This window comes from Periophthalmus magnuspinnatus, chromosome 15 (assembly GCF_009829125.3).
Source record: "Periophthalmus magnuspinnatus isolate fPerMag1 chromosome 15, fPerMag1.2.pri, whole genome shotgun sequence".
In the NCBI taxonomy this organism is placed as follows: Eukaryota; Metazoa; Chordata; class Actinopteri; order Gobiiformes; family Gobiidae; genus Periophthalmus; species Periophthalmus magnuspinnatus.
Window position 1 is genome coordinate 23,964,262 of NC_047140.1, and position 25,457 is coordinate 23,989,718.

Sequence of the window (25,457 nt, forward strand, 5' to 3'; positions counted from 1 at the left end):
TGTGAAAGGTCGCCCTCTAGCGGACATATAAAGTGAATGAATGTGTAGAGATGCTGTTATGGACTGACCTGGGATAGAAGGGTCTCATTGCACAGAGGAAATCATGTTTTACTATAAAGATAAGCTGTTAAAGAGGATGGTGATTTTTGTGTTTTGGCATTTGGATATATTAAAGTTTGGATGCAAATTATCATGAAGATCATTTGAAATTGAGGACCATGGCTGAAACTCAAACGTGAACCTACTAGTCCACAGTGAAACCAGTTTACTGACATTGGTATCGGGGCTGAGTGCTCTAGGCTCCGGGTTTTCCGTCTCGCCCCTCCCCTGTATTTCCTCGGCGCCTGCTGCTTCTTACCTTCACTCGCTCGGAGCTCGCAGAGGGAAGAGGAGGAGGACCGTCTATGATTGGCCAACCCGGGAGAGCTTGTTCGGAGGCTGGCGCTGTCTTCATTCCCCGTGTGCTTGTTTACACCTTGCGGTCTCATTTTAGAGGAAGACACCTTCAAAGGAGTGGACGCGCGCCCGGGAGTCCAGCTTTATTTCTGGCTACTTCTCTGAAAGATTTTCTATATACACAAGTTTTCTTTCACGGAGAGTTCAGAGCTGTTCTGCGTCAAACTTTTGGGTGACTTTTGGGGCGCACTCGGTGGCTTTTTGAGGCTATTACGGCCAGGACCTGAACATGAATTAAGCGAGGAGGAGTTCCACAGGGTTTTATATTTCACAGAGTGGCACAAAAGGAGCACTTCTTCAACCGGTCATTACAGAAATCACAGGCTTGGCTATGTCTTTACGGGCTGCGTGATGGATGTGCTCTGAGCTTGTTTGTCTCCGTGCGTCAACGGCGAAGAAGAGTGAACTATTTCCCCAAACAAAAACAACTATTACAGATAATACTGGACTCTCGACATTCTGTTGTCTGTGAGAACTCCAGCCAGTGGCGCCTTTGCCACAGAGGCACTCTGAAACAGCGCGCTCCACGCTGCTCATCCAGGGACGTTCCTCAGCGGAGCAGCCGGAAAAGATGCTCCGTGGACGCACGCGACGTGAACCAGGACTCGGTCCCGTGGCGCTTCTCCTGCTGCTGGGCAGCTACGGCGTGTTTGCCACTGGTAAGTGTTGAACTAAAATGATGATACTTATTTGGATTCGATCTCATGTGATTTACGCACACTGGACCCTCATTGTGCTCTAGATCTCTTGATAAAAAGTTGGAGTAGGCGGTTTTAAAATAAATGGAATTAGGGCAGTGGCCTTGTTTTCCCTGATGCTTTTTGAAGCCGTGGGCCCAGAGGTCATTTAAGTTGCTTATCTGTCATCTTCATGTCTCTTTAAAACGCCTCGAGTACCCCGGCTCTGCTGTTACTTCTTCCAGACCACTTCAGCCCAGATATGCTGCAGCTGCAGGCACCTTACGCTTTTTGTTCACCTCGTGACCAAACATGCACTTTAACTTGTCCCCTTAATGTAAAGTTTATAATCTAAGCACATGTCAGTAATAAGCATACAATGGTTTGCACTGGTCCAAATGGTTGAGGTTCACCAGTCATCCTTAATCTGGCAGTCCTGGCAGTCTTGTGTTTTACAGTGGAGCTTACAGCTCTTGTCTCGCAGTGGAAAAATCAAAGTCCCCCGGTGCGAAGGGAGTAATTACGCCTTTACTCAATGCAGGTCTGGCTTTTCCAAAAAGAAAGCCAAGTTCTGAGGAGTAGCACAGAAGTCGTCCGGTGCTGAGTCGGCTTCTGAAATGGCAAAACACCACATTTGACGCACTGGCTTTCATAGGTGTGAACTGGCCATTTCCGCCACTTGCCCTGCACACTTGACCAAAATCATTCCAGCATTCACTGAAAATACAGTCAGTTTTTGTTTTATGTCCAGCTTAATTTAATAACTTCAAATGAATCAAATGTTAGTATTTGATTTATGTGCATAATTTATTATAGATATTTTCAATTCTGAGCATGACCAAATAAACTGGTAATATACAGTAAATCACTGCTTGCCTGAATATTATAGTATTACTGTTAATACCAATGAGATGACTCACATAAAACACATGTGCTTCTATACTTTCTCTAAAGCCATTTGATTACTTGATTGGTTTATGCATTCACCAGATGCTTTGAAACTATTTAAATTGAAATCATTCAGCTTGTAAATATTAACTTGGCTCAGCATCATTTGACGAACAGGGTCAAGGGGCTCCATATACACAATCTATGGGCCAAACCCGCTTTTACATTGTCAGTGTCATCAGAGAAATCATATTGGGCAGTGGCACACTTGGTAACCTATTCTAGTGAACAGGACTTTGCCTGGGCATTAAGTGACATTTTTTTTAAATGGAAGATTACTCCTCTATTGACCTATTCCTGGACTGTCCTCCGCTGCTCCCCTCCCTTTGGCTTCCTAGATCTGATTGAAATATAAAGCAGAAATCTGAGGGTTTAGTGGATTGTGGCTTTAAGCTCATTTTACACTGGAAAAAAGAACAATGCCAACCACAACAAAACAAGAAGCTGCTTATGCTGAAATGCCACTTCGAGGAATAATCTAAGTATATAAGTCAATCTGATATAATCTGTCTATCTGTCAGTCCAAATTTGTGGCCTTTACCATGACTGCTAATAAGAAACTACCTCCCCAGTTCCTCCTTGTCTTGATGTATTATTCCCTGAACAGTCCAAGCAGAAAAGCAGCTTAAGTTTATTAAAATTGTGGGCCATTCTCAAATCCGTGCATGTACAAGAAATGAGAAACGTTGATATAAACTATTTTGCCTCGTACACAGAGCGGAGGACTTGATTTGGGGAGCAGTCATGGTGATCAGTGGGGACATATTGTGGGCTATAGGTCAGTAAGTGCTAGACTTTTCTATGAAGGATACTGTGGAAATGGTCAGTGTTGTTAAAGTTTCACTGAGGGATTTTTATTGTCCACATTAAGCAAAGTAAATACCAGTACTGCCTCCTCTGTGCAGCTGATGTAGTCGGAATACTGCTAAAAATACTGTTAACTTCCTTGCTTATTATAGCTAACCTAATAAAAACTATAAAAGTAGTTAAGTTGTGGAAGATTTCTACACTTATTTGCAGTACTTTCAATCGAATATTTCAAAAAGAAGACATATGCTGTACTCAAGGTTAACCAGTGAGTGTCCATGCCCCATTCTTAAAGGGGATAGAGCTTTTAACCATTATAATTGTTTTCCTGTCTTATTTACCCTTTCAAAGTTGTATTTGGAGTGATAAAAAGTCTATCATATTCATACCACAATGATCCACGGGTGTCACAGATTATAACTCGCAGAAAAAGCCTAGCATATCTTCTTTAATAAACACCACTTTAAAAGAAACTTGTCCTCCTCACATTAATTAAAAAGAACTTTATATTTTGCACGTAGACTAAACATGTTGAGTGCCCCAGTAAAGTTTTTGTTGGATGGTTATATTTAGGCAAAGCATGATGGGACACAGACTACATCTATCTTATCTCCCTCTTTAAGCTGCAGCCCTCTCTCTGTTGTATTGTGGATGTGCTGAGCTCATGTTTCTTCCATAGTGCTCCTCTTTTGGTGTTGACATATACATTAATTACCCTGACTTGCTTGGAACACTTGTCTGAAGCTCCGAAGCGGATGTCCACTCTTTTTCTCTCTGTCTTTCTACTGCCCCCTCCCTCCTCTCTTTCTCTCTCCTTCTTTACTGTGCGTGAATGCCTGTTATTATTAATGACTTCATCACAGTTATAGCGACATACGGGAAGTGCGTTGTCATATTTTAGTCTGGGATGCGAGACTCCCAGGTGCCTGCTTCTTCAGCAGGGGAAGGAGGGGGGTGAGGGGGTGGGGTGGGGGGTGGGGTGTTGTGCAGCGGGACGGTCCGGTCTGGGGAGGTCAAAGCAGAGGAGCAGGACAGGGTGTTCAAAGTCACCAAGCGTAGCGTGTCGGACCCTCCCATAGATGAATAGTGACACTTTGTAGATGTGTGTCTCATGTGTGTTAAATGGGGGTATCCAACAGAATAAATGGTGTAACAGTGCTAATTTATTCTCCTCATTTCACTGTAAATCAACATACTGACGTAACATTTGCAAAATCATGTTTGTAGTTTGCTTTTTACATAATATTTTCCTAAACGGTTTGAAATAACTAAAATGTAAAAGTTCATCTTACCTATAAAGTACTTGTACTTAAGTGTACTAGGCCTGTCATGATAATTATTATATCGACTTATTGTTAGAAGGAACAATCATTTCGGGAGATCAGTATTTATCATGTGTACTAAGACATTTTTAGTTATTTTTGGCAATATGATAACATTTTAGCCACAGATGGTTGAATTTAATAACTTCTATGGCAAACTAAAAACTAAGGTGTCTCACTCTGCTATTTATTATTGCAGCTCATGTTTTAAAAAAAAAAAAACAATTTTGTAGATTTAGATTAGTTTCTGTGGCATAAATCTGCTTTTGGGTTGTTGCATCAGTGGCATAAATTTGTTTCAATATTACCATTTGTCGTCCATATTTATTTTAGCCTTATATTTCACTTCAAAATGTCTTACAGTTGGATAAAATTGAATGTAGCTATAAAAGCATTGATTTGAACGATTTGTATGTGTTAATAAATAGTAAGTTTTCATTTTGAGTAAACTTGTCATAAATAATATAACTTAAATGCATTATATTAGAACGCTAAATACATTCTGGGAGTTAGTTGCTCCAACTGACAAAGGACAAAGTAGTGACAAAGTGGGATATGATGTGTTGTAGTAGTAGAAGGAGTATTGTTTGTCGAAGTTGTAATAGGATTGACTTGAGTACTTAATTTTGTGTAGTTAGATTCTCCAGTTTATTGTAGTAAATTGAATTAGGCCTGCCACGATAACACAATTTGAAGCACGATATATGGCTGTAGAAAATAAAATGATAAACGATAACACTGAAACTACTTTATACCACTGACACAAAGCAGGATAATCCCAGTGAGCCAATTAAACATACTGTATCATCTAATTAGCCATAGATGTTATTTATTCAGCTATATACAGCTCTTATGCTATATACTGGACAAAAATCCCCCCAATTTGTATTGTTGTAGCATCTTGACTTTTTGATCCATGCAAAAAGAAAGACATGTGTCAACAGCGCTCACCTCATACCGACACCCGAGTGGATTTCGCCTCAAAGATTCACAACAGATTGAGATGTCAGCTCAGATCAGGCGTTGTGCAACATCTAGTCATAACACAAGTGCTGCCAGAACCCTGCATCTGCGGCGTCCGACAGGTGTTAGGGCGCTGGGTAAACAAACAAGCTCTACTGGACCATGCCGACGGGACAGCTCGTTCCTAAGGCGGATACCAGTGTAGTAAAGGCCAAATACGGTCACTTTTTTGTCCCAGAGCGGTGCATTAGTTTTACGGCCGGGATGGGATCGTTGGCTAGCCGCTGCCCTCTCTGCTCTATTATTCATATGTGCAAAGTGGTCTTAGTTAATATTTAAAATGTTGCTTATGATGCTCAAAATCTTGACATCAGACACAGCACAGACAGAAGAGGGAGAGAGGAGGTGGTCTGTATTTACTGATGGGTCTGGCCTGTATGAATCAGGCACTAGACAAGATTACATAAGTGTACCGAGTATTATTTGACTGATACTGCTATTGGGTATAGGCTCTGATCCAGAAAAATGTACTGGACCGGGTAGCTCTTCAAAGATATTGGTTCATGGTTGGACAAATCAAATGATGTAATAAGACTGATGAAAATCTGTCTGTGTTGCCGTTCAGTACATAACACTTGTTTTGTTAAAAAATTATTGCAGTTCTAAGAAAAAAAAGTGCTTTTAGTTCCTGCTCTGGTATCTGTTGATAGGGAAGATGCTTGAAGTATATTTGGGACACAAAAAGCATTCTGCAATGAAATAAAAATGAAGCTCACTAGTTGGAATGAAAGCAATGATTTTAACTTTTACTACTGGGTGAACTTTTACTACTTATGGGTTTTAACATTCAGTTTATAAGTGACATTTTGAAGACTTAACCATTCAATAGATAATATTTTGTTTTAAATTGTTAATATGGCAGCATTGCTCATTTTTTATGCATCAAGTGTCCACGTAGCATGAGAAGAAGACAACCATATCTCCATCGGTGTCTTACCAATCACACTTTAAGAAACTTATACCAAAAGAGGGTAACGTGAGGTAATGCTATTTCTGTAAAAAAAAAAAAAAAAAAAAAAACGAAAGAAAGAAGAGATGGAAGAGAAATGAATCCATGAGAGAGACACTGGGAGACAGATTGATCTTTAGGCATCACTTTTAAATATCCTTTATGAGAAAAGAGCAAAGCAAAAACTTCATAGCCGTGGCATTCAAGCGTCGTTAAGCCCCTGGCACCGACCGAAGAACGCTGCGCCAAGTGGAGGGAAGAAGCAGGTGCACGAAATTCAAGAATGCAAGTTAGACTAAGGTTAGTGATGCAGCCGAGGAATCATTGGTTACAGGATAGAGAGATATTTAGAGAAAAGTGAAAAAGAGGCACAAATCCACCAGAGGGATGTTTTTATTAAGGCTCTTATCGATGCACAGAGCTCTCCGTATTAAGAGCAGACATGTTTTAATGCTTTGCCAATACTGCGCATGTTAGACCAGGTCATAAATCTGTGGCCAGTGGCAGGGGCTCTTTAGGAGGGTAGATACAGCAAGGTAAATGGACCCTGCGCTTACAAGGAGAGATTAGGAGCAAGATGAAGGTTTTTAGCCTCGATCAATGTTTGCACTATATATATATGATATGTGGAAAAGTGTTGATAGGATTAATCATAGTAATGGCTTTTTGGATTTTGGGATAGTTTTTATGTGACAGTGGTTCAGTGGTGAGTGTGAGTGTTGGTGGCAGCCTTTTTTCCATCAGTCTACCCCAGGGCAGCTGTGGCTACAATAGCAGCCACTGAGTGAGTGATAATGCAGTGTAAAGAACTTAAGGTGCATTTAAAGGCACTATATAAATTCATTGCATTATTATTACTTATTATTGATGTAGGTTCTTGCAGCGTTTTGAAGCGGGCCGACTTAAAGAAGAAAGATTATTCTAAACTATATTGTGGAAACTGAAAAAACATATTTCCTTGATCTGAAGCTATTCCATTTTGAGTCCATTTACAGTGTATAAATATTTCAATTTATTTTATTTTGTAAAGCCTTAAATTATAACAGCATTGACCTGAATGTGCTGCACAGAAATAGTTCATTTCCAACACATAACCTTTAAAAGTCAAATTAGATTTTCTTTGATGTATGCTTTTCATGTTTCATTTTTTTAATTATTATTTTACAACATTTTCCTGGCTCATTGACTTCTACAAAATCTTTATAGACTTAGCATCATTTTGTTTAAAAGTAGATTTTTTTGCAGCCCCTAATTGGAACCTGAACAGACAGTTCATCCCTCTCCAGATGGCTTCTCTTACCTGTTAAAATGTTTCTGGCCAACCCAAACATTTAAACTCAATGCAGTTTGCAACCCAACTGTCGAAAACTATCTCTGCCAACCCTGTTTAATTTCACCAACTCCACTGCTACTATGGTCCAATTAAAGAGAAAAAAACAAAACTCCAGGCTTGAAATATCCAATGAAAAGTTGAATAAAAGTTAACACAGGAGTGAGGAGAGAGAAAGGGGGGGAGTGAAAGAGGGATGAGGAGGGGGCGTTTGGGTACAGCAGATGGGACGTGTGTGGGTCCTGCCCTGTTGGGGGGAGATGGGTGGGGCAGACAGGGCATCAGGAAGAAAACCTCAGTGGGGGTCTTTTGTGCTGCTGTTGAATAGGAGACTGCACCGAGGGTCTCTCTGCCTCTTTGTGTGGGGTAAAAGGGGGGCAGGAAAAGAACACACTCCAAAGTTATTCGCTACTTCAGCCCGAGTGATACTAGCTGGAGATGCAGTGGGTTTTGATAAGCAGAGTCCTTTGAGGTGAAAATCTCGTTAGGAACAGGGGTGGACATGTTAGTGACAGCTGACGGCTTATCCATCTTTCTACTATTTACAGGTATATAAGACAGTCATTTACAGATTATTTTTAAAACATAAACATAACAATGCAAGTTATAAATTATACATGTTTGAATATGCCTCGTTATTAGCAGCAAAACATGTCAACCAGGTAATTATATCCTCCTACTACATTGTTTTTGTATGAGTAAGTCCATATTCAAGTAAAAAGATAAAAACCTTAGCTTTTGTTTATGAAAGTTACATCTTCATAAATTGATTGACTTGAAGTAAACAAAAAGTCCATCAGTGATTTGGCAACTGCAAGTGTAGACATGTTTATATATTTATAGACTATTATTTCTGGTTAGTTTAATTCAAGTCATAAATAGATTTATAGTCATTGCACTAATAAGTAAAAGTCACCTGTTGTCACCCTACCTGTCACAAAATGGTATTATTAAATCAATCTTTTTCCATTTAACTGCATCGCTGAAGGATTTTCCAGGTTTTCTAGTTGACACAGATTTCTGCCGGACTATATCAGAGGTTAAACTCGGTAAATTAAACTCCCTACTAACGTCTTTTGTCGCCATGGAAACTTAATTTAGATGGTGTCAGAGCTGTCAACATGGTGGAAAAACACAGTTTGTAATAACCATTATTTTGTTAACGGTTTGACGATTTGACGGGTTTGTTTAATTTGCCGTTGCTATGGAAATAAAGGGATAAAAAATCGATTTATCTGAAGTCCTTTTCACACGTAGTTCTGGGTAAATAACAAGAAAGACTCAGCCATGTTACAAGACCTGTAATGGGCTCCCTCATAAATAAGCTTATAGTCAATTCTGTGCAGGATAACTCAAGATAATAGCTCCCTGTAGCCAACATTTTGAGCACCCTATTGTGCTTGCAGTCAAAATTTTGATTCTTAAAGCATTTTTTCTCCCTTCTGGCCAAGTTGTCAGTGATATAGGAGAAGTATAGGTCAACAAGTTGCAGTAATGATGGCAGTAGAAGCTGTCATAGTGAGATAGTTTAAAAAAAAAAAAAACTCTCCTGGATTTGTAAACAAGAATGACATGGCAATACTTGAATTTAAAACTTTATATATTCAATTGTTTAACGAAAAGTAGCAACGTGGGTCCCACTTGAGAAGTAAAATTCAAGGTACTGGAAAAAGAAAAAGCCAATCTGTACCAGTTGTAATAATGGCAGTAGCACCCCATTGGCAGTAGTAACTTGTACTTCACTCTCAGACGGGGGCAAGAGACATATTTTCCTATTGATTACATGCATTTTCAAAAGTTTATATTTGTTTTGTTTGTGGTTGTTTGTTGAGTACTGTTAGTGTACTTTACTCATAAGTAGCTGGTGCATAAAACTGTCATAAAAGAGGCTTAAAATATTGGCTGAAAATGGATTCTTACATAACACCAAATGACTGACATCTAACTAATAACCAAACGCTTTAACCCAAGTCTGTTTTTCAAAAAGCGGGCCCCAGTAGTGATTTTACCACCCACACTCACAAAGGAGCGCATATGCAAAAGAGAGACTGCCACCATCACTGCCCAAGATGTGGCATTTCTGTTCATAATTGCTGTGTTGCTTGGGAAGAGAGAGTGACTTAGTGCTGGAATTTTCATTTAAGATCCCAGCAGTGCCCTGAGCATCGTGACCAATAGGATCAAGAATCACCGCGGGGGTTGAAGCCTCATCCTGGACTGCCCCTTTTACCCCCGGGATACACGTTAAAATAATCCCCCACGCACACATTTTTGTAAAAGTTTGAGGTCTATAGATTAGAAGTAGCACTCCATTGATTGGCTGTGATGTAGTCCAGCGCTCCACATGTGTCCGACTATGTAAGAAAGACTGCATATTCCCCCTCATCGTCTTAGCGCTAGGCTTTTTGTCTTGACAAAGCAGCTGAGCCAAGTCCACTCGGAGCTTAGACCACATCCAATCTGCTAATGCCTGTGTTTGTTTATGTGGAAGAGCGTCTGTGGGCTTGGCAAAAGAAATATTCTCCCTTAAAAGTAAATATGTTTGTAGAATGAGAAAATGTGCTATTGCAAGAAACTGTGGTGTAATAGTGTTTTCTGCTACTACTACTTTTACTACTACTACTACTATTATTACTAGGTCTGTCACAATAATTACTAAATATCTATACTTATTGTTCAATACATGCCTGGAATGGAATACATGGAATAATAATATTTATCACAGGTACTTTTTTTTTACAAATGGGAAAATTTGAGATAAAATTTGAGCTGTAGAGTGTTGAATAACTAGCGTCTATGATTCATTATAGCCACAAACTAACTACTTAAGTGTTGTATTCGCTTATGTTTTTATTGCAGCTCATATTTTTAACAATTTTGTACATTTGGAGGATTATTCTGGGCTGGTTTCATTATTGTCATTCATCATATATATTTTTCGTTAAACAATATATCTAACTTAAAATGTGTTATTTTGACAGGGCTAACTATTACTACTATTATACTACTACTTCCTTCTGCTTTTCTACTACTACTACTACTACTACTACTACTATTTGTTCTAGAATGCACAACCATAATACTATAATTTCTGCCACCATTTATTTGATTTTAGATCAGACACTAGATTAAATTGGTCAAAGGTATCAGAACATGTGTGTAATGAAATGAACTACACTAATAACAAAGTGCTAAATATCTTAATTTGCAGAATACCTCCTGGCGTTTTTAAATCATTGCTAAAAATGATTTTGCAAATGATGAATGATGATAAAGATTTATTTATTTGATCTTTATCAAGGACACAGGTGCAGACGTGAAAAAACAAAACAAAAAAACCCCACATTAAACTAAAAAATCACATATGACGTAATCTAGAAATGTCCTTCGCTGTTTGAATATTAAAACTTTACAGCTCCTACAGTGGCTTTCCTGCCTCCTGGAGTTCCTTAGTGATAGCAGACCACACTGTACACTTCACGAAGCCTATCTTTCACATAAATAATTTCCAAAACTTTGCTTTATGGGCCAAACTCTACATAGTTTTGCTTTAAGAAAACTGCGGCTTAATATTGGTCTTTGATAAATCTTGCATAAATGTTCCCACATTAATAAATTGCATTCACTTGTCCCCATTTCCTTGTGCTGGTGTATCTCTATAGCCCTATCAGGCGTATTTATAGCTTTATACCCGCGCACATACACACCTCTGTCATCCATATCTCATTCACTCCATCATCTTGCCTTTCGCTGGCGGAGTTTGGGAATTGCTCTTTAGAAGCCAGTGTGAAGAATCCCATTTCTCCCTGTGTAACGCTTATTAGGGTCCCATCTGCCCCTAGGATACTTATGAATGTGTGTGTGTGTTTGGTAGGTGACTGGTGTGGGGAGCGCTTTGTCATTGGCGCTGTGTAAAGTGGATGTGGGTGCGGAGGGGCCCCTGTAAGAGCTCGTGAGGGGCTCTTAAGAGACACGCACGCAGCAGCTGGTGTGTCTAAAGCAGGGGAATGACACTCACAGACCTCCCCGGAGAGAAGGGCGAGTGGGCTGTGTGGAAGTGCGGCGTCTGGTATAGGCAATATTATGTTTAATATCATTTTTCCCTTGATAGATATGAATGTGAACTCTCAATGAGTTGTGAGTTGTATTCTGATCTATGTCTGTGCCACTCAACTTGCAAAGGGGGAGAATGCACCATATTCATTTTCATTGCATTATTAATCACTTTTGTCACTTTTACCATTCACTTCCTCAACAGTTATTTTATTTGATTATTTTGTTTTGTTTGCATACTTATACTCGGTGATTTTAATAAAACAAATTCTTAGCTATCCAGTATCTTATCCATGGGTTTTGGAGTGTTGAAAATCAAGCACAGTTGCCATAGCAGTTAACAATTCAAAATATTACCTTTTGTCACGGTCAAAAGTCCTCAAATGTCGTATAAACAGGAAGGTGAAACTCATGAATTCCTATTGTTATCATTGCAAACCCGCTTTTCAGACCTACACTTTATTAGCAGGTCTTGACTTATTTGTTTAACAAATTAGTTTCTCCCCAAGGGCAATAAAATCTATATATATGGAAAACAAGCGAGCATCATATCCTGCAAAACTTTGATAAATACATTCATATGAGCCAGCACTTTATGAACCCTTGTCCTCTACAGCTTGGCAGGTGTCTATGATAACAGACAGAATTTCAAGCAACTTCCTTGTTCGTCCTCCCTGGAGTTTTTAAATCTGATAAAATGATGTGTAATGTGTGAGTTTGTGAAAAGGAGAAGTGGTGTGGTGTGTTTTGGGGCATTGGCTCTCTTTCAAACACGCCGCTATGCAGTTTCACGTATTCTCAGAGACTGTCACAGAGCTGTGTTTAACTGTTGCCCATTGTCAGGGGGTAAGACGTTATTTTCTACTTACACAGGGGTTGAGAAAGGATTGGGAAAAATGATTGGTGTAGTAGTTTTGCCCTCCAAACCTAAAGCTTCACTGTGTACTTTTCTGGTGACGGATTTGCCATCTGCTTGACTCCATGCAGATATATTTTTCGTTTATTCAATTGCTCAAAAATCTTGGAACACACAAATTATTACTGAGATTAAGGTTGCCTCGACACTGATCTGACCTGTAACGTGGCCTGATAGCGTTACCTGCCTGTTTCCATGGAGAAAGAAAGTTTAATCTTGTACTGTGGAACATTCAAGGCAAAGCAGTAACCTTTCCATAAAGACAAGCAGGTGGCAAACCCTTCCACTAGAAAAGTTACCCCTTTAACATAAATGAATACAGCTGCTACTGTTACCACTACTGCTTTCACCAGTAATAATGATCTTCCATAATTAACAAAAATATTGAAGTTATACACAAAACCCAGTGTAGCTTGTTTCTTCTTTAGGGTATTAATCCTTGTACAAAATGACATCACTATTGAAGGGTACAGTTCCCCCTTTAATTCTACAAGACTTAATTTTGCCTCATCTGAACACACAGCTCGAGCTTTGGATGTCATGCTTAATCAACAGCTGACCGATGTACTTTGGCTTTTTCAGTTTATATGAGAGTGTGTGTATGTGTGTGATGGGAAGCGAGCCATATTACTAAGGTATTACTGCCTTTTCTGCGTGGGTCAGAGTTAGGGTCACGCTCCGGCCTCAATCAGCACACAGCCCTGGCAAAACTCCATCTTGCAGCGATTCTGATTGGACAGGAAGAGGAAACCAGGTTAGCTCTCTGGATAGGCCAGGTGTATCACAGAAATCCTCTGCGCTTCTTATGGTCCCAGTTTGAGAAAGCAAAAAAGGAAGATGTCTATCAAAGTGTGTTCATGTGCCAGAAGCTGAAGGATTTTCATTAGAGGTAAAATAAATAAATAAATTAGAGGAGAGCGGTAACATGCTGTGGTATGAGGCTAGCCATATTTATATCATTTATTTAATTTCTCTTCTTTTCTGGCTATATTCTATCCTTGACTGTTAGACCGACTTTTCTCTTCACTTTTCAACAAGATTAATTTTTATGTACATTTCAACCTTTATATACCACTACTTTTACAATGCTTTCAGATAGAAATGACCCTGCCGTAACATTTGTTTTTCATTGCCATTATACACAAAAAACAACGTATACTGCTTTGACTGCCGTCTTTAATAATATATGCGGACTAAATGGCATGCGATCCCAAGTCATTTTGATAGGAGCAGGTGTTCTTACTTTGTGTCCGTCGCCACATGAACGCACCATAAGCATCTCCTACCACAAAATACCATCAGTTACTGCTACATTAAGAGGTCCGCCTGGCTCTAATGTGGCAGATGTACCTGCATGTAATTAAGGTTAGATTTAAGTGTAGTGCCGGTGGGCATCAGTGTGTCAGCGGGAGTGTGTTTGGAGCTTCTACCTGCTGCTGACCAGATGGGTTCCACAGCTGACCTCCGGCTCACCTCACCCCACCTCTCTGCACAGATTAGCCAGAGAGCTGAGCTAAGATGCCGAAGCATTAAAGCAGACACTGTAGCCGCTGGTTACACATGACATCACTGCATTCTATAGCCCTGTAGTGTTTAAGTCAGACGGGGGTAGATAAAGACACTATTGTTAACATACATTTTTTGTGGAATGGCCTTTTAGACTTTTTTTTTCCAAAATTATGCACGAAAACAGTAACAGCTGGCTCTTGCTCTCATATCAGTGTAACTTTATCTCATTCTACTGGAAACTCTTAGGTTTTTATGAATGATGTTACAAGTTTACACAGGGTTAGCCAATCACAAATACTGCCAATATGCAACTGCAATATTAACTGTTTTAAAAAATAAAATATTCTGTTAACCTTAAGTGAATGCTCCTGAGTGTTCAGTATGTGAACTGTGAAATTAAGCTTGATTTATAAAACATAAGCTACAAATACTGGACAATTAGAAGTTTTATCATAATGTCTACCATATATATTAATGTTTTTGAAGCCAGCACATGTCCAGCCTGTATTCTTTCTATAGGACATTGCTTAACAGTGTTTATGTGTGGGGGGCAGTTTTTATGGGGATTACAGAAGCAGATGGACTGGCATGTTGACTGGTGAGGCTTCATTACCTCGGGCTGTCCACACCACTGCCCGACTCAAAATCTCTTCACCACTACAGGGGCCATGCGCACGGGCCGTATCGCTCCACAATAGACACAAGCTTAAGGTCCATGTGTACGCTTGATTACTTGATTTGAAAGCACAGACGTGGCTTTGGTTTGCTGATGTATAACTTGAGCTCCAGAGAGATTTGTGCGTTCATAGTCATGCAGATGTGTCTTCCCAGGTCTGGGTTGGGTCTGACAGACATGGGGTTTAGATATAGTAATATATAGTAACTGCACCTTAATTAGCCTTAATAAAGCAATAAAAAAGTTCATGAAGTACGATACAGGCTTAACAACCTTAATTAAAGGGTTAAGGTTAGGAGTTAGGGTTATGATAAAGTGTCACCAGAACTTTTAATTTTCTTGCTGGCCAACCACATCCTCATTTTAAAATACCCTTTTTATTTGGTCACCTCACTGATGGCTTGATTATTTTAACAGTAAAACTTTAACAGTGCAAAATGATTTATTGATACTAGACCTAGACAAACATTATTGCTCCACAATGATAATTACTTGGAAACAGTAGCTCTCAAATGCAATATAAAAGCTATCTTGGTAACAAAGTACTGTTGGAATAGTAATAAAATATTATTCATATTTGAAATAAAACTACAAGTAAATGATTGTTATTGTACAAAATGTTAACATGTTATTTGCTGTGCCGATTCAAGTGAATGCCCAAACTGACCTGCTCCACGCTGGTGTATCTCATGCTACACTGGGTGTGAAAGCAGAGATTTTATGGAAGAAAGCGCAGTGTGAAACATGTTTCATACAGTCCTATGTTCCAGCCCAGGAGGTATGATTTAGCATGATGCAATAACTTGAGTTGAGGCTCATTTCCGTGGCATTTGGTCCCTGTGCTGGGAGATGGATAGTCGTAGTTATAGAGGGTCATTAAACACGGAGTGGTGTCTCTGTGAGTGGAGCTTCAACCTTCACGCTGCAGCCAACCTCTGCTCAGGCTCTGCTCAGCCTAGGCCTGTCACAATAACACATTATGAAGTGCGATAAAATGCTCAAGAAGATATAGACAATAAACTGTAATATTGAAACAAAACGATTATTCCTCAAAACAGGTTCACTTAGTGGCACTGAAATATGGGTCAAATGCATGGGACAAAATATCAGATTGAGACAATGAAGCATTTTATCTTTCGTAACTTTCCTAAGTAATTCATTAACTAACAGTAATTGCCTGTAATAAAGAACTGAAACTGTAATAAACCAACAGTAATGTAGGACTAACCCAGGTAAAAAAAAGAAGTCTTAAACGAACATAAACCAAGACAACAAAACATCTTTATACCACCTTAAGTAGGCACACCACATCTGACAAGCACTGCACTATAATGAGTCAGTAATGACCTGCTTTTAGCCTTTTAGTAATGACTTCAACTTAATACACTGGCAATTTACTGCCTTTAGGTCTATTCTGTCAACTGCAAGTGGCATTATGGGTAATAAATCCTCACAATATTTTGCAGCTAATTCAGTTCACTTGCTAAGAGAGTAACAATCATTTTTCAGAAAAGCTGTAATTTATTTGGATCACTTTCATGTTCAGTACAAACGCTATTACTTTGCACTTAGCTGATTTCTGACACATGCCCAAACACAATGAAACAGAGGCTGATCTGTTTAAGCTACATTAGCAGCACAAAATGAAGTTTTTTAACAGGCATTTCTACTACTGCAACAACTCTCATTGTTTTATTAGAACTATCACAAATACATTTTCTACTAAACTACTGCTACAACTTCAACAACTACTTCTATAGAATACAGTTGTTTAAATTTTTAATAGTGCCAGTGTAACTTTTTTGTTGGAGGGTCTGCCACTTGTTTGTAGGTGTTATTGCTTTGTCTGGAATGTTCCACAGTATGGCTTTATACTGTATAGTATAACTGGAGATAAACAGCAGACATGGTATGGCCAAGTTACAGGTCAGATCGGTGGAGAGGTGATCCCGCGCCCTGTGAGGATGCATGATTATTAAAGCAATCGATTCCCCAGTAATTGAATTAATGCAAGATATTTGTTTAATGCCATACTGTGGAACATTTAAGACAAAGCACTATCATTTATATGGACTCAAGCAGGACCCTCTGCATCGGCATTTCGCAATGGCATTCCCCAGTTATTATCGAATATTTACATCCTGCAATAATTGAATAATATGAATACAGCCAGCCTAAACGATAGTGAGAATGATCTGCTCAAATGCCACATTAGCACAATTTAGAGGATCGTTAACGCGCACCTCTCCACCGCACTGCCCTCTATGGAGCAAACAGTCCCTGTAATGGAAAAGATTGAAGTTTTACAGTGGAACGGCCACAGATTGTAACTCCACTCCTGGTTTTAAAAGGCAAGCTCTAGACACTCTTTTGTTACTTTGAGGCAGGGAGGCTCTGAATGGCAGGAGGAAATAGGAAGAGGAATAGCTTTGTGTGTGCGCGTGTCCACCCACAAACCTACTGCTGCGTACATATATAGTCTAGTGGAGATGTTGTCGCTCACGGGGCCCCCTATCTCTCCCTCCCTCTGTCTCTCTTTTCCAGTGCTTGAGTGACAGTTATACAGTGTGGCTGAGTGTGTAAATCTTCTTGTGTGTGGGGGGACTTTACATTAGCACAACAATTTACTCAACTGTCCCCAGGCAAGAACAGGCAACTTTGGAGAATAATGAAAGTCAGACAGCGAGACAGGCGAGGGCTACAAGAGGCTGTGTAAACAAGGGGAGTTTATTAAAATCTAGGCACCACTCTCCATCCTTTTGTCCCGTCTATTCACCAGTTTCCCCCCTCCGCCTCCCCCCGGTCCTGCCGCCAAAGGAGCGATTACATGCCTGTGTCTCTGCACTCTTTCATCTCGGGCAGTGAGCAGCAGAGGAGTGGAGGTCTTTGGTGGTGTGGCATTACTAAGAGACATCCTGGATGAGGGTCCTGTCTCCACAAACAAAAAGCACAAGTCTTCCCGGGTTAAGTACCTGCTGATGGGACGGTGGGGGGTGACAGAGGAATTTACAGTAGGCAGAAGAGGAGGAAGTGTAGTAAAGTGTGTGCTCAGGTTAAAGTACTGCTTTGGTCCTAGTATTTTGCTGCTTTGTATTGCTTCCTATGCTGTTCACAATAGTTTTAAATTCTGATTAAATTATTTAAATATGACTTCTAATGTAAATACAAACTGTTCCAAAGTTTACTACTACTACTCCCATTACAACTGCTACTATTCTTTAACAACTACTCACATAATACTACAATTGTAATACTAATGTCACTGTGATTAATACTTCTACTACTTCAAAATTTACAGGTGTTTTTTATTGCTAAAATACCTTGAAAAACACTGTGAACATATATTTTCATACTATACTGTAATACATTCAATGCAAAACAGTAACATCTCCATGGAGACGGTACGTGGCAGACTCTCCACCAGTAAAGTTACATACTGCGCCTTTAATTGTAACTATATAAAAAAAGTTTCAGAAACTAGTGCATTATATAATTTTGTGAACTCCCAGAAAAGTCTATTTTTTTTTTTTTATCCTCTTAGGCCTCTCTTGTCTTTACCTGCCATCTCTACCCACTATCTCCTGCCCCATCACTAGTCTATTTATCTCATTAGTTTCTCTGTGTAACTTATGCATGGCCCAGCTCCAGCTGCCTGAAATACTCCCCATTCATTTTATGTACAGTACAGTCTTATAATCAGGACACATTTTAAAAGCGCTGCAGCCGTATTCCCCGTGAGTCATCTTGTTGAATGATTACGTTGAGGGCGTCTTTTTAACGGCTGTACACTGCTATTGGCTCTAGCTCTAATTCGCCCGTGGCACATTTGCATTCGGGGGAGGTAATAATGGGACTCTACAGAAGCACTTTTAACATCAAGTCATTGCACTCTGACTTAATTCAGCTCAAAGAAGCGCTGATGCCTCCAGATGGCTGTTTTACACACTGTGTTATGGCCATTTGGAGTGCGTGGTTCTACTCTTAGCTCATAGTTGAGGGACTTAGGCATTGTTGCATTTTATGGTTTAAAGCACTTATTTTCACTGTCGAAGTCAGTACATAAATTTGGATAATCAGCACAAAACTCACCAAAAGATCCATGTTACTGATTGTATCAAAGGAAGGGAATCCAGCTCAAATTGTAAACATACAAGCCATTAGAAGTTGACTTAAAAATGCGACGTTTAACTCTTCTGGCGGAGGGTACACCATCTGCTTGTTTCCACGGAGATATTATTGCTTTGCCCAGTATGTTCCACAGTATGGCCTTTAACTTATCAATCTCCATGGAGACAAGCATGTGGCGCCACCAGGCCAAGTTACATTTATGTGGAGAGGCGACCCCGCTCACAGAATGCAGGGTTTTTGAGCTATAAAAACACCCGTAATTAAATAAACCCTATATAGATATGTTTAATGCTATATTGTAGAACATTGCATCAAAGCCACATCTTCAGCAATGACATACTCTCCACCAGAAAAGTTTTATATTATTATAACTTATAACTTATTGCAATTCATAATAACCTATACTTCCTACCACGACTGCACATAAACTACATTTTATTGTTCTGGCTACTTCTAAGAACCTTTCTCTATTGAAAAAGTTAGTTTACCATTCCTGCTCCTCTGGCAATTCTTCACTTTCAAAACAAGAGCATGTTGCTGAGAATAATGCATTGTTTGTTATAGAACTATATAAATAAGTGTTGCAGTTCATTAGAGCCGCTGCCTTTTCTTCTCACTTTCAGCTCTTTGTAAATCTTTGTTCACATGTATGTCTAAGTGTTACCGGGGTCATACAGTGTGGTTGAACATTTGACAGAGGTTCTGGGGGTCAAGCCGTGCTCTGTTTGGGCCTGAATGTCTTTAACGTGTCTTTTTACTTGTGTAAATCCACCCCTCATTCACGCAGACTTAACTATTCTTCTGAACTCACTAGGAGATGCCCAAATACACCCCCCTGTCCCACAGTAGCCAGGGGTCCTCTTGCACCCGGGTCTGGCCATTGAATGGACTGTGAATAGACTCTGAGTGGTGCGACATCCAGCTGCTCCACAAAAGCCTGCCTCAGCAAAAAAAGGGGAACCAATGACCCTGGGTCCTGCTCTGGTCCTGTCCACTCTGTCAGGTCAGCAATGAGACCCCCATAGAGATACTGTGGTCACATGAAATCAGGGGTATAATAGTGATCACATGCTTATTTTAGAAATGTTATATTGAAACAGTTAACTTTAAAGGTCCTATATTATGTGAAATTGACTCTTGTGAGCTTTAAGCCATGTTATAATGTTATCATTTCCTCAAAAACAAATCTGGAGCTGTATTTTGTTTTCATTCACACATGTATTATTAAGCTGTCTACATCTCCAAAGCTCAAAGTGCTTTCTTCCATGATGTCATCAAGATGTAGTTTTTCAAGTTAACAGCTCCTTTTACCTTTGGTTCAGTAGAGAGTGGCAATACCAGGGCTGCAATTATCCAAATAATTCTAGTGAAGGTGTATGGAGTTTAAAAACGCAGTGGAGGACTTCCTGTATTCTACATGACATCACAAGGTGGAACAGAGTGTTTTCTGTTTGAGAGAAGAACTAAATATGAAGGATTTGTGTATTAAACAGGTGAAAATAAAACAAAACACAACTCCAGGTATGTTTTTGATGAGGAAACAACATTATAACATAGATCTAAAAATAGTGTAATATGAGCCCTTTAACTTGTGACTTTAAACTGTAACTTGATTTTACATTTATGAATTTATACTTTGGGATAGTTGTCTCATTCTGTTTTATAAAGCTTTTTAGACTTTAAATTAGATGAACCTGTATTAAACCCTCCAGCATTCCCAGTGAGGTTTGGCAGCCATTGAATACTTTAAACAGCTAAAAGTCTCGATGTTGAATTAGACAACACAGAACCATTGGAACCTAATGTGAGCTATATAAATCCATAATATAGCAACTGCTTGATCTATAATGGACAATATACTCTACCCTTTCCAAAAGCCAATGTCGCCAACGATTGCAGTGCCAAAATACCCAGCTTCTTCAATTCAATAGTAAGATGTTCTGAATCCAAATTTCTCACAGAGGAAATCCACCCACTGTGACATTTTGACAGAAAATCTTTAGGAATTTATATCACATGCTGTTTGCTTGAGCTAGCAGTTTTTCCTGTGTTACAATAGTTCCAACCTCAGCGAGAAAACCAGTAATCTTATGTGCAAAATAAACTTTTTTATTTTTTTTTTAATATCCAAAAATCAAATACAGTATTACACAAATGCCATGTGGAACAGAAATGTGTATGAAACTCTGCATACCCCCCTCTGAAGCCCCTCCCCCAACTCACGTTTGTGTTTATTCTGGGGATTATTCTGGCATAATCTCTTTACAGCATAATTCAGATTAGATTTTGTGTTATTATTATTGCTATGGCCATCCTCTCCACTGCACCACTGGGATTTCCTTACTGCCTGGTCCACTCCTGTGTTGCTCGGAAAATTGATTAAAGCTGCTGACCACTGCCCTAGATAGCAATAGACTAGTAAATAAAAAAAATAAAAAATGAAAAAGCAAACATGAATGTTACAAGAATGCATTTTCCAAAAGCATGTAGTCCTTAATAGAGTAGGGAGCCAGGCATGTACTCAATGTCCTTTCCCCATGTAATGAGAAATAGTCAATATTGTATGCTTTGAAGGCTGTGAACAAATAGAAAGTGAGCACACTGCTCTCATATCACAATATTAAGAAACCATGCCTCTAGACCTAATCCTTATAGATACTGAAGTTCAGGGATAAATGCTTTTCATGAAGATGTGACTGTGCTTTGCCTGCAATCCTCCACAATATGGCATTAAAAAGTTCTATCATTTATTTACAGGTTGCTGAAAAATACCTTGCATTTTCTTACTGAGAGCAGCTTGTCTCTCCACAGATGTGACCTGTAACCTAGTCTGCTGGCATCACCTGCTTGTCTACATAGAGACGGATGAATTAAATGTTATATTTTTGAACATTCTGGGTAATGAACTAAAGAAACAGCTTGAACTAGCAGCGAAACTTGCTGCAACAACTTTTTGTCCAGTTGAGAGATTTGAATTTTGCTATTATTTTTATTCTGGGTAAAGCAATAACATTTCCATGGAAACTAGCAGATGGCAGATCCTCCACCAAAAAGTTATATAGTGTACTTTAAAGTTTGTATCTTCGGTCTATTGTCTTTGTTCCTCTCTTTATTCATTCCCTTTCTCTAACTATGGGCCAATGGGTAACCAAGGAGGAGTAAATGTACCTAACCAAAATGTTAAAATGATTGTGCATATCATAATCAGTCAACATAATGTTTGCACAGTGCTGTATATACACTATTTGCATTTCATGAGCTAGACTGCTGGGCCTCTATCATGCAAACACATGATAAGAACTGAGCACACTGCATTAGGTTGGTTTCCATTCCCAGTAGCCATAAAGGGAACAAAAAGTGAATTATGTGCTAATTACCTTAAACAAAAGGCTGCTTGTGTGCAGTTATAGCAGAGGCTCCATCTGTATTTGCTCAACACACATTCAAACGCCACGTCTACAATCGGGAAGCTATTGTTTAAACTTCATTCGCTTTTTACCTCTGTTTCAAAGCTATGAAATATGAACCCAGCACCCCAGACAGTTCTTATTATGTTTGAAAACGCAACAATGAAAACATCCACTGGAACTGTCCATCAAAACACATCGCACGCTCATGGGAAGTAAAAGTCTAGTGTATGGCCAATGGGAATCTTTAGCTAAATGCATTGTGAGTGTTTGTCACAATAAGCTGACTTCAACTGCTATTCATGGGTTTCAGGCAAATGATTTCTTCCTTCCTGATTTGAAGGATTTTGTGAGGACCTTTCGCCATTCAAAAGATAATATTCTGATTTGAACGAACTGCATTATTGCTATAACAACGGAGGAAAGAATCAAATCAAGCATGAATCCTTATTCCTCAAACCCATGAATATCCACTGATTAAACTCAATTGTGTTTCTTAATAATTACATTTAAATCAACCATTTGTGAGGATAAAGAGATTTTCTGGCCTCTTAGCGACTTCACAACAAAGCGATTAATACGATGACCTTCAGGATTTGACCAGCAACCTCCCATTCCTCAGTTCCATTATAATTATTAAATCAAACAAATCTAAACGCATCTGGAATGTGCAACCCACTTCAAACATAATGTCCTTGTCTCGCAATGGTGTTTTTGAACTAGATTGATGGTTCTCAAACTGTGGTACACGCTTCTTTCGGTGGGACTTGAGGTCGTGTAGCTTTGATCAATTTAAATTTTATTCACAATTTGACCTTCTTTGTGTCAAACCTCATGTAGAATTATTTCAGTCATGGTTTAGTAATCCCCACTGACCTGGTTTTGATCTGGTGAAGCCTGAAATGTTATGCGTTGATACCACTTAAGTTATATGGAGTTAATGCTTTATTTATTGATGCATATACCACACTTGCATTCATTCATATTAGTTTCTTGCCACTTTCTGAACGCTGTATAAGTCTATAGTCTGTTATAAGTCTATCACAAATGCCCTTTTCTTAATAGAATGCTCCTCCGGTCAACTTTGATAACTTCCAGGCAAACTTTCAGTCCCTGTGTTGTACAAGGACATAGCTTGTATTCCTCATTCTTCCACTGTTCTTATTCAGTAGCCTGTTTTTCTCAATTAAGATGAATTATAGAATCACATCGGGGAGCGGGACAGGAAGCATTGTTGTGATGCTAGCCCCGGGCGCTCAGTCAATGAGTTGGAGAGAGATGAGTTTTTCTCTGGGTATTTTTGGCCTATTTGGCTCGCCATACAAGGATGGTTAATGGATTGATCAGTATGTACAAGTGAATACAAGTAGAATGTAGAAAAAACAAACAAAAATAAGTTGATGCCTTTTTTGTTGTTTGTTTTTTTCCTCATTTGTGATATTATGGAAGTAGATTTATGGGGGAGACGTGACCATGGTGTTACTTGCAGAAGGACTTAGACCAGGGGCGACACCAGACATTTTTGGTTGAAAGAGCTAAGGGGGCGCTAAGGTCTTCAATGTGGGTATTCACTTAACATGTTAATTTAGAGCCTTTTAACAAATGGAGCATAGTTTAAATGTAGTTAACCCCTGTAGTCATTTATGAAAGAAAATATGGAGTCTCATTTTGAACAACATTTTTAGTCAAGATTGGACCTAGGGAGCCTATAATGAGTCATAGAGGGCACCTATTCACCCTTCTACAGCTCAAATCTCATCATAGTACAGAACAATAACAAAAATGTCCCCACTCATACAAAGAAAAAGTACTCACGATAAATATTGACCTCCAAATATGATTACTCCAGCTATCATGTGCTGAAAGATAAGTCAATATATTAATTATTGTGACAGGCTTACATAAACTGTAGCCATACAAAAATAAAAAATCGAATCAATTTGTTACTATGACAGTATTATTATGACGGTATTATGGGCTCTCTTTCAATTAAAAAGTATTAGAAACCTTGATTTAAACAAAACTCTGACCAAGTTTGACTTTTTCTGCAAATCTAGTCACATTTAAAGCTGACACATAAGATTTTCTTTAGGTATATAGGATTATTATAGATTATACAGTATTTTTGCTGTTGAAAAATGGCGACGTGACCTTTTTTTTATTTTTTTATTATGTTTTTTTTTTTTTATGACTGCAAGTAAAGTCATTGGGCAGGGAAGCTTATAAAACTCAATTCTACACAATATGTCTCCTTTAAACTATTCCCTTATGTTTGAGTCTCCCAAATATTGTCTTATTGTGTTATAAAAGTAAAAACAAGGAGTTAAAAATAGCAGAAGCATCCAGCATGGTGTTATTGCTTATATATGTGAAGATAATATAGAAATGTTCACGAGGAAAGTTGAGCTTGCAGTTGGGGACCTGGAGTGTACATTTCATTATTGGGCTGTCGTCTTGAGGCTCTGCAGTCTGTCGCTCTGCTCTCCAAACCACACCTCAGTAAATGGATGTTATTGATCCCCACACCTTGTTATATGGAGCACCTCCGAACGCGATGAGGTCCAAAGACAAGGCGACATGATCAATCTGGCCAAAAAATTGTCTCTTCTGCTCAGCTAACTTTGACAACTTTTCTAATATAACCCAAATATGACCCAAGTTTACAATTGGCATCTCTATATCTTCAACATGTGTGTCTAGTAATATGACCGTAAACAGGGTCAAACAGGGACCACAAACATCTTTACTGTCCTTGTAGGAAAATGTATCTTTCATTTAATCCATCTTTTAAAGCCACTGGGGCAACTTATCAGGAGCAGTGGGAGCTGGAGTGCCGATCTCAGGGGCCAAACTCCCGATCTTGAGCTGGGCTTGGTCAGGACTATAGCTGGAGGATCTGACCTACTGTGCGGTGTGTGTTTTACAAAGTTCTCTGTTATGATGGTTTGATGACTCCGAAATGACAATATCGATTTCTATTAATAAATTAACTCTAAACAATTGTCATCAGAAACTGGTTTGTAGTGTTCAGTGAAATGTAGTGATGTCAGGATGATTCTGTTAATCAATAACCATGATCATTAATACAAACATATCATTTTAATTTTAAAGATGAAAATAAGTTCAATTCTGTACGCTCCAAAAGTGTGATCCGAGCGTATTTTATTATCCAGGCTGCTTGTGTATCTTTAACTTTTTTTAGTGCTTTCTGAAGATGGGAGACAGACCTCTGCTTTGACTAAATCCAGACTCAAAA

General features: G+C 39.0%; 1 protein-coding gene across 1 annotated transcript in view; it reads left to right on the forward strand.

Annotated features, from left to right (window-relative positions):
* Positions 1-404: 404 nt before the first annotated feature.
* The window catches only part of unc5b (unc-5 netrin receptor B), an 82,835-nt gene continuing 57,782 nt past the window's right edge, over positions 405-25,457 (forward strand). The window contains exon 1 of the mRNA XM_033979304.2: positions 405-1,115. Within this exon, the coding sequence (XP_033835195.2) occupies positions 1,028-1,115 (88 nt within the window). The 5' untranslated portion in view covers positions 405-1,027. The remainder of the gene's footprint in view (positions 1,116-25,457) is intronic.